This window comes from Pygoscelis adeliae, unplaced genomic scaffold, assembly GCF_000699105.1.
Source record: "Pygoscelis adeliae isolate BGI_AS28 unplaced genomic scaffold, ASM69910v1 Scaffold160, whole genome shotgun sequence".
NCBI lineage: Eukaryota > Metazoa > Chordata > Aves > Sphenisciformes > Spheniscidae > Pygoscelis > Pygoscelis adeliae.
In genome coordinates this window covers 1,026,414-1,037,073 of record NW_008824035.1, presented here as the reverse complement: position 1 = coordinate 1,037,073, position 10,660 = coordinate 1,026,414, and the positions used below count along the sequence as shown (strand labels likewise).

Genomic DNA, 10,660 nt, shown 5'->3' with positions numbered 1-10,660 from the left:
TCTCAAAAGTCACCCAGGATTTTCAGATCTATTGAATAATACTCCGCATACAGAAACAAGATACTAACTTCCCTGACGCTCATTTAAGAAGGCCCTTTATACCAAAGTTTCCTTTTCGTCACTGACACTGCTGTCAGATGCAGAGTGTGTGGGAACATGACACAGAAGAAGTTACTGAACCCCACTGACGTCCAGCACCAAAAATAAAATGTTTTGTGTATGCAGCCAAAACATTGCTCATTCAGGAAAGACTGTGTCGTGTACTTTGTGAAGTAAATACGGTAATCTCCATGTCATTTCTGTATATGTAGAATTATTGAACTGAATTTTGTTTCTTTCCTTTTCTGCAATATTTGATGCTGGACCACATACAGTGTGTGATGAATTGCATACAACTGGATGAGCTGAACTTTATTTTTCCCCTTTGTTAGTTCTTAATATTTCAAAACATCTCCAGTTGAAGAAAAACTGAAAAATAGCAGAAGGATTTGTGATAAACTGGAAGAGTGCATACACTGAAATGTTATTAAAAAGAAAATTGAAGATGAGTGATAGGAAATTGAAGGGAAGAGGCAGTTTTTGAAGATTCATCATGTGGGGAAAGAGGAATGAATAGGAAAAGAAAACCCTCAAATATGAAAATGCCCCCTTTTTTTTTTTTAAAGAATTTTTCTTAATCACAATCTTGGGATCTCCAAGTGCTTTACTTGTTTTTTCTTTTTAATAATTAAATGCCTTCTGACCTCTAGAGGCAGAGGTTTCTGTTTAATAAACCAGTTGTCAGCCATTTGACTGATAGCAGTAGTGTACTCTAGGTCTAATTACAATTATAATACTATGGAAGTGGCCAACCAATCCATTTGCTTCTCGTGGACTCTACCTAATTCTGCATTACAGGCTTCCTTCCTTGAAACAAGGAACATTATAGCAGGTGACACTCAGCACCGTCTGACAATGCTTGGGTTATTTTAAGATAACAAATATTATCTGCGTATGATAGTTGAAAGCTGTGACACTAAGAAGAAAGCCCAAGAATAATACACAGGTACCTCTTATTTGCCTTTTTTATACGTGTACATGCACACATTTTTCTTATATGTGGTTATTTGTATGTATAAAAATAAGGAGGTATTTCCTGCAGTATACATCCTTCACAGAAGATACTATAGTGGAATAATTGATGTTGTCACTGGTTAAGTTGCAATCTGGTCAGAAATGTTAAAATACTGTTCTCACATTGTATGAAGAGTGTAAGGAGCCCAGGACCCAATTTCTTCCTGGTGAGCTCTTGGAATTACTACTGGGCAGGAGGACTGCTTTGGTTTGGTTTGGCTTTGGAGGAAATAGGTGGTTCCTATTCCAGGTGAATATAGTACAGAAGATCATTTTCACAGTTTTGGCTGAAAAAGACGTTACCAGAAAATTCAGTTTCTTCTGAAAGCAAATGGTTCTGCCAGATGAAGACTGTTTTATTTCCTCTGTAAAATAAAGAAACAATGAGTTGATATAAACTATAGCTTTTGAAAAAGGCAAACAGCTTTGGTCAAAGTCACGTAGCTTAGATAAGGAAATTTTCATATTCCTTCTATGGCAAGAGGTTCCCCATCACCAGTTCTATCCTCCTATAAGCTGTAGCCTCTGTTTTAATGTTTTGCTGTTCTTGTCTTTCCTTTCTGATGATTTATCTCAAATTGTGAGTTATGTGAGGGCTTATTTTCAAATGGCGGTACTTTTAGTAGCTATGGGTAATGAGATGCAAGTTTTGCTTCTGAAGGTATGGTGTGATGATATTGGCATGTCCATTTCAGTGAAGACCTTCTAGTGTCTCCTCAGGGCTAGAGGAAAGCTGTTGAATTTGTAAGGCCTCTGTTTTCTGATGTATGGAAAAGAACAACAAAATCTGACTGCACGGGTAAACTGACATGGGCTAATTGAATATATGTCCTTAGTCTAAAGTACCCCAGTCAATGGTCTGACATGTTTTTGTATGGAATAGAGGATCTCAGAAGCTATGCTTTGTATCTTAAAAAATATAATCCTTACAAAATGATTTTATAGTAGCATAAATCTGTGATACCATATTTCTACTGAAATATGTCCAACCTTATTAATATCTTCAACACTTTACTGATTCTGAACATACAGTGCATAGAGAATATTGTTGGAAACTAACATATCCAAGTGAAAGTACATCATATACTGCTGTGATTTCTTTGGTGGAAGATGAGTTCATTATCTCTTCACTCTTTAGGCTACTGCCAGACTTAAATTAGCTTTGTTACTGTGGCTGTTCTTGCTTGATAGATTGTCTTGGATGTTTTGCTTTCTGTTGCTTTCTGGCTTATAAATGTTATTTCATGGTGTGTGGATAACTCTGAATTTTGTCACAAGTGAGTCATACTTTTTTTTTTTTTAATATACAGACACTGTGAGGTGGCTGCAGTGGTAGAGCAATGAAGGAAAAGATTTTATTCAGTCCATTTTTGGCTTCTGTAGGAACATTTTTGCACTAATACCTCTGCATTTAATATTTGACTGAGTAACCTGCTATCTCACTTTTAACACTTTCTTTTTCCTTTCTTTTTTCCTTCTTCATTATAGATCTCTGAACAACAACTTCTTCACGTAACTTGACAAAAGCGGAGAAGAGATGGCCAGTTCAGCCCGAGAACATCTGCTTTTTGTGCGACGTCGCAACCCACAGCTACGGTATACTCTGAGCCCAGAGAATCTGCAGAGTTTGGCATCTCAGGGCACCATGGCTGAGAACATGAACTTGCAGCGTGCCAACAGTGACACTGATTTAGTGACCTCGGATAGCAGGTCTAGTCTGACAGCCAGTATGTACGAATACACCTTGGGGCAATCTCAGAACCTTATCATCTTCTGGGATATTAAGGAAGAAGTAGACCCAACTGACTGGATAGGACTTTATCACATAGGTAAGTCAGAACCATGTTGTAGTACTTCTGTGTATTTGTTGCTCTTTTGCCACTTCATATTTCCTTTTCTGATATGTGTTCTGGCACACTATATAATTAATTGAAAGATAAAGTTGAGGTAAGACTGCAGAGAACTACTTTGGATTTCTCTTCGCTTTTAGTGCAGTGAACTATGTAAAAACATGACTCTAATTAATGTAGATCTGATTCCACAATGACCTGCTAGGAAATGAAATGCATTCTTCTGAAACAACAAACATGCATACAGTTTTCTGTTTTCACCTTTGCTGGTGGCTGGCTTACAGACTGGAAAATTTGGAGTACTGTATTCATCATGTAACTTGACATGCTTACTGTCCAATGTTTATACAGTTTTTTGGACAAGTAAATTCTTAACATTTGTCAAAAGGTATTTTGTATGTGTCTTTGATTTTGTAGAATTGCTATTGTATCAATTCTGAAGGAGTGAGAATTTCTGTTTATGAAGAATTCTTGTAGAAGGAAATCCTGTAAAGAGATTCTTTTATGTGCTTTTTCTGTGCTGTTCAGGATATTTCATAGGAGGGAGATGGAAAGAGCTCTAGGCTGGCATGCAAGGGCATGTGGGCAGTGTGTGCATTAGCAAATAATGTGGCTCAAAAGGAGCGGATCAGTAGGTCAAAGCAGTTGGGGCTGAGACCCTAGCATCAGCAGCATATTTGGGTTGGGATTTTCCATTGTATTACTTTTAATCAGGTCCCTAGATCCAGACAGCCCTGCTGCGTGTGTGGTTTGGAACTGTCCAAAGGACAATCTTTATGTCCCCACTAGGAACTGGAGCGTAGCTAGTGGGTAGCTGTAGTGGCACATGGGGTTTCGTCATCTTCTCAAGGAATTCAGTTCACATGCATTAAAATTATTCTTTGAATTTAACCAGTGGTCAGTAAGTGGGACTGATTGGTTGATTCATTTCAAAATTGCACTGCTGCTCTGAACGTAATTACTAATGTAGAAAGGAACTGTCAGTTCAGCTGGCCAAAAGCAGGTATAGCAGAAGCTGGTAGAAACAGGTCTGACCACTGGAATTTGTCTGTGCTGGGACTAAGCTTAGTGCAATGAAATCAGTCTCAGTAGGATTTTGGAGAGATACGTGTTGTGCCAGCTTTTCCCAAGATGTTCTGTCTCTGCATCACTTTGTTACATGCTGTGAAGATGCTGTTTCCAGTTCTTATTCTTTTTTTGTCTGATATTTTTTCCCCAACGTTACTGTAGCTCCACAAACTGGACTGGACTTGTGCTGTTCCAGTGCTTACCTGGTTATAAAAGCTGTATTGGAGTTACTGCATGAGCTTCAGTCTCTCCTGGGATGAACTGTGGATATGTGCTAACATTTAAGCCACCTAAATGAAGTGTCTCCATAATAAATAGACATGAATCTTCCTGACGGCATTAGCAGCCTGAAGTGCGGTCTGTGCTGTAAAATGCACAGACTGCTAAATGGAGCTTAAACACTCTAATTTAAATACATTGAGAGCTTCGTCTGAATAAAGGTTTGACACCCCTTCTTGTTGTTTTTTTCATGGTTCACAGCACTGCAGGATTGGTATTCAAGATGCTAAAGTATAGCATCCTTCCATAAAGTTCTCCTTGGTTCTTATTGTAGGCTCTAAGTGATTTTTATCCTACTTTCATGATCAAAAATATTTCTACTTTCAGTCTGTTGAACCCCTAAAGTACAAAACAATTTTAAGTTACCACAGAGTAAGAATCCTATAAGGAACAGCCAAATTTATGCCTTCTTGGGCCTAAAACCCCCATCATGCTACTGTGTAATACCAGAGTGTTTGAGATATATGTTGGGTTTCCTGTTTTCTTTTTAAATGATGAAAAGTCCAGGAACTCATTCACATTGAGCTTTTGTCTCTGCTGCCACTTGAAATCCGTGAGTGCTGGTGAGAGTTTTGTTCCTGATTTAAAATAGATTTGAGCAGAGTCTTTCTTGTTAAGACTTGTGGTTTCATCATTCTGTATGATGGAATTGCACATTTTTTACAACAGAGATGAAGGGATATATTCAGCCTGATAGGCATGCCTGTCTATCTTTGATTTAGGTTTTTTGATAAACTCTTTCAAGTATCTAGCATCTTTTAAAAATAAAAAATAATAAAATTTTATAGACATAGCTAAGGTAAGTTAAATCCCACAGGGTATAATCCAGGATTTTCAGTCCTTTGTAATAATTGCTGTGAAGTACCTCCAGTCCCCACTTACTCCTTTGAAAGTCGAGGACAGTTACTTTCTCAGGAGAGGGATGTTTGTGGGTGAATACATTTAAAAACAAAAGCTCCCTTCTCAAACACGTTATTAATATTCAGCATAGTTGCTTGAGGTTATCTATCCTGTTCTTTCTTTAAAATGAAAACCATTTCACATACAAAGTCGCTCTCCTCTGGCACTGCCTCCTGAAGGCAGTGGAAATTGTGTGTGGTCACTAACAGAAGACAGCACTAGGGCTGTGCCAGCCTAGCGCTGTACTGCCAATGTCCCCCCATGTCTTCTAGTAAAGCACCATTTTTCAAGGAGCTAGGAACAGAAAAAGGCAAATATTTTGCTCTTACTTTAAAAAGCACATTGCATAACCAAAAGCATGGTCCTGTGGGTTTTTTTATGTTGGTTGTACAATTAACTGTCATGAAAGCTGGATCACTGTTTGTGGGGGGAAAAAGTCGTTGTTAATTCTGTAAATGAAGAGAAGGTGAAGTTCTAAAGATAAGTATCATTCTGAGCTCAGGTGTTAGTACAGAGTGATCTGGTGAAAGGTCTGAAGCAATCCAGGTAAATTTTCACTTCAAATTAATTTCGTAGAATACATCCATTATAAAAGGAATTGAAAATTACACTCTGGGTAACTGCCTTCCCTCTTCATTCATTAATTTATTCAATTAACGTGCTCTCATTAGTTTTCTGTCACGAGAAAGCAGTTACTTCTGTGCTGCTTAGTGCGGTTTTACTGCATGGTTAAAATTGCAGTGGCTCGCTAGGAATCCCACCAAACTTAATAGACCCCTTTCTTTTTAAGAGACTGACTACAAATCACTGTACACATTCACCCAGACATTGGTTGGTGCAGTTGGTCACAAGACTGTCAGTAATCAGAGTCACTGCCTTTACTCCTAGGTGGTTTGCAGATGATTGGCTTACACTAGGGAATAGTAGATGGAGCTTTTTCTAAGTGCAACAAAACTTCAGTGAAATGTTTGGCCTGCTAAATGGTTATGAAAATAGATGTTATCTTTTTAAAAAGAGAAAAGCCTAAGGGGAGAAACACAGAATGATCTTATTCTGAAGGACTGATTTTTTTTTTTTTTTTTTAAGTGCATTTGGTTTTTTTCCGACTTTTTGTTTTTGGTGGGGTTTTTTTTTTGTTTGTTTACAAAACTTCAGTGAAATGTTTGGCCTGCTAAATGGTTATGAAAATAGATGTTATCTTTTTAAAAAGAGAAAAGCCTAAGGGGAGAAACACAGAATGATCTTATTCTGAAGGACTGATTTTTTTTTTTTTTTTTTTAAGTGCATGTGGATTTTTTCCAGACTTCTGTTTTTGGTGGAGTTTTTTTTTTTGCTTGTTTGTTTTTGTTTGTTTTTTCTTTAAAAAGCGGGGGGAGAGTCATAAATGAACAAAGACTTTGTAGAAAAGACTGCGTATTTTTTTTAAACATTAATTCACTATAATGTCCTCGGAATACTCCTCTGCAGTAACTTTTGATCTTTTGTTTTTAAATGCAAGAAGTTGAACTTAACTATGAAAAATTCTACATAGCTCTACATAGCTAAATTCATGCTCAGTTTTTCTAGAATTTTGTATTTTAAGGAATGTTTTTAGATACATGTGCAAGTTTGCTGGTGTTAGTACCATACTCGTATCTTCCTCTGTTTCATCACTTCATGCAGCCAAAATGTGATCTGTTTGCTTGTTGAGGGACTGCTTTTTACAGAGGGTCATCTTCTTTTCCAGTGTATGCCTAAGGATTACCAGAAGAAAAGTGTGTGTGAGGGACACAGCATATTCTGTGAAGGCAAACATCCTTTTTCCTGGCTATTTCTGGTTTTGTACTGTCTGAACTCTTTAAAGTATCAGTAGCACTTCTTGAACAGTCTTGTCCATCAAGTTTTCTTGAAGCAGCTTTCTAGCTCCAGAGGCATGAGATGTGTGGAGAATGTAGATAACACATCTATAAAAGCACAGAAAGGTGTCCCAGTGAGACTGTGTGCAAGGGAGAAATGTTATTTCTGAGTCTGAGCTCTTCTTTAGGTAAATCAGGCAGTGTTGCATGAAATGTGAAATTGTCAAATCTGAAATGCGGGTTTATAATTTTGAATTCAACTTTAAGCTTTGCCTAGGATGGGCTTCTTATTTCTTCTTTGGGACCAGTTATGAGGATTGTCACTTGAAAGTGACGAGGCGTGATGAAATTCAGAGAGGGAGCTTTTTAGTAGAGGTATTATACCTGTGCTTACTCTTTAGAGTAAAGAGAAATTTTCAGTCTTTCTGTCCTAATGAGAAGGAAGGAAGAGGTCCATTATCTCAATTTTTAAAATGTATTTATTTTTTAAAGAGCTAAACTAGGATTTAGACTGAAAACCTTCTTCATCTTTTGAAGTGGTAGAAGACTACAGAATTTAACAAACACATTTTGCATCCTGTTAGACCCGTGAAGTTTTCTTGTCCAGTACTGACCCAGCTTTTGCTCTGTATGTGCATGCTTTAAAAATGTTTGTTCCAAGCAATATTTAAGTTATTGGATTTTAACAGAAAATTTTTCCTCTAATTAAGAGGAATCTGAACCTTGCGATGGCAGGAGTGGTCAGGCTCTGGATTCCTTTAGTGAGTAAAGCTGTGCAAAGTATTGGACCCAGTTGCAATCAAAAAAGAGAAATGGATATTCAATTTGAAGGGACTATGAGATATCCCAGTTTTCTTGCCACTGTGTTATTGTAGCAGCAGGGTACTGGGACTTCCTTGGGAAGTGAGAACTGTTCAAGAAGATGAGCAGGTGGACTCTCCCCTGCTCATGGCATGCTGAGGGAAGTGGAATCTTGATGAGTTTTATGGGCTGCCATGAAGTCTCATATTTAAGAAATCAGAAAGTACAAAATAAAGACTAAAAAGTCAGGAGAGAGAAGCAAACCCTACTTTTGGTTTAAATAGATTAACTCCCATGGCCAAATTGCCCAGGTTGGCCTATTTTTGTCCTAATTTACGGAGTCCTAGTTATGAGATGCATGCCCTTATCCTTAGCACATTTAAAATGCTGGCTATCAAAGGTCATTATATTTATTTCCATCAGCTGCTTTTCACAGGTTGCTTGGCTTTTTGTTATACGTACTGCATGGATTCACAATAGCATTATAAAAACAAAACAGAAAAAACTGATGCAGAGTTATATAGGGCAATTTAGATAGTATCTAGGTTTATACTAAGCCTCCTAGGGTAATGGAGTTTGGAGCCTTTCCATTTCAGGTCAGACAAGATTAAAAAGAAAAAAAGCTTTCACATAAACTTTCTTTAATACACTTAAAAAAGTGGCTTACATTAGACAGAGATTATAAAATGTTAAGTTACTTTATTCCCAAAAGATATCTCTGGTCTCCATTATAGAAAACATATAAAGTAATAACTTTAAAAAGCCTGATTATTCACTTGATTTTTTTCCTTCCTGTTTTAGCAACATGAGTACTCTTCTGTACGTTAAAATCTGAGCAGTACTGTTAATGTCTATTGACTAGTTACTAGGCATAACAGTATTAATTTGTGGTTACTCCTCATTTTGGCTGCAGCTAAAGTCTGCAAACCATGGGCTTGACTTTCCGTATAGAAGAGTGGGTCTTTACCCAGCTGGCTCCATGGTAGTCTTTGGCATAGGCTTCCAAGAGGCTGGCATTGTGCCCTTTGTCATCAACCATTGGGGATTTAGGGTTTTTTTAATGACATCATCTGAATATCTAAGCACTGTGATGGTCTTGTTCTCTTAAAAAAATAAACAAAAGGACTAGCTATGACTGAAGCTCTGGAAGAGCCATACCTGTGCATGTTGAGATGTCGGTAAAACTCCCACTGGAGACGTATGCTTAAATAATATGTAGAACAAAGCAAAGTTCATAGTCGACAATAAGTAGGATTACAGGAGAGAACTTCAATTAATGTTGGCCTGCATCTGGGCTTGGCGCTAGTCAGTGTCTGTCTGAATGTTGATACTTGTGATAAGCAAAAGTATGTGGAAAAAGCTGCCTTGAAGTACCTCATTTATTGGTGACGTAGTAGTATTTAGGGAAAGGCCACCTCTTGAGTGGGCTAATGAAAAGCGAAGGCAGTCTAATACAGGAATTGTATCCTAAAATCAAATGTGGTGAGGCTTACAGTGATTTAAAAAAAAAAAAAAAACCCAACAAAAAAAAAATCTGTAACAAACCAAGGGTCTTCAGAAGCTTTCCCACCAGGTACTGCATTTCAATCTTATTCTTTCCTTTCTTCCTAGATCCTGACCCACATGCAGAGCTACTTTTTCCCTAACACAGAATTTGGTACTTTCTCCTCCTCAGTTGTGAGCTAGTAAATTTTGCTCAAAAATCAGTGTATGGACAGCATAATACCTTCTCTTTACTGCAAAAGTTAGAAGACATGAATAGAAGATGCTTTCTCTATGTATTTTCATTGCATGCAGCAGATACCTTAAAAGATATACTCACTACATTAAAATACACTCATTATTTGTTTTAAGAAGAAAAGAACTACTTCCCTGCTAAAAAATAAAAACAAAACCTAGAATCTTGTAGGATGATATTTATGTCTGGAATAAGTTCAAGCTGCGACAGAGAAAGTGTTGCCGGAACATCCAAACTTTTCAGTTAATTTTGTTTTTTAAGTTTTTGAGATACCCCTGACCTGAAAACTAGACAAACGTAACTGCAGGGAGGACACTTTCAGCTGTGTTGTCTGTATCTTTCCACTGCAAGAGGTTTTGGCATGACAACACATAATCCTTTGGATAGAAAGCAGTGTTCTCCCCACCCTGCCTTTTTTATGTAAGTGACTGTTCCAGCAGGTGGGAAGATGGCAAATACAAACACTGGATAATGGAAAACAATGTACACTTTTGAATTCATAATATTTTCTTTTATAAAACTGCCTTGTGTTAGCTTGGGGGTTTTTATTTGTTTGAAGGAGGTTGACTTTCATTTTGATTTTTTTTTTCTAAAGACATTTGCTGACTTGTTTTCTGTCATCAAAACATGCCACACAGCATTTTCAAAATAATTTGGCAAAAACAGTTATTCCAAATCACTGACAACTGGATTGAAAAAGTAGTTGCATTAATTCATCTATTAATTTGTTTCATGTAAGTAAGAGATTATGGATTAGTTTTGCATTATGCACAGTGCTGGAATTCATCCTATAAATTTTTTATGAAGTTCTTGGCTCCTTCATCTGCACAGATTTATCAATGACTATAAGAATCTGAATTAATGGAGAAGTGTTATAAGCTGAGTGTTAAATACAGTGTTGTGGTTTAACCTCAGACTGGCAACTAAGCACCACGCAGCTGCTCGCTCACTCCCCCCTGGTGGGATGGGGGAGAGAATTGGAAGGGTAAAAGTGAGAAAACTCGTGGGTTGAGATAAAGACAGTTTAATAGGTAAAGCAAAAGCCGCGCACGCAAGCAAAGCAAAACAAGGAATTC

At 37.4% G+C, this 10,660-nt stretch overlaps 1 protein-coding gene across 1 annotated transcript in view; it reads left to right on the top strand.

The window, feature by feature from the left end:
* The first annotated feature begins 2,650 nt into the window (after window positions 1–2,650).
* The window catches only part of HECW2 (HECT, C2 and WW domain containing E3 ubiquitin protein ligase 2), a 119,441-nt gene continuing 111,431 nt past the window's right edge, over window positions 2,651–10,660 (top strand). Inside the window, exon 1 of the mRNA XM_009331466.1 lies at window positions 2,651–2,942. Coding sequence (XP_009329741.1) covers window positions 2,651–2,942 — 292 coding nt within the window. The remainder of the gene's footprint in view (window positions 2,943–10,660) is intronic.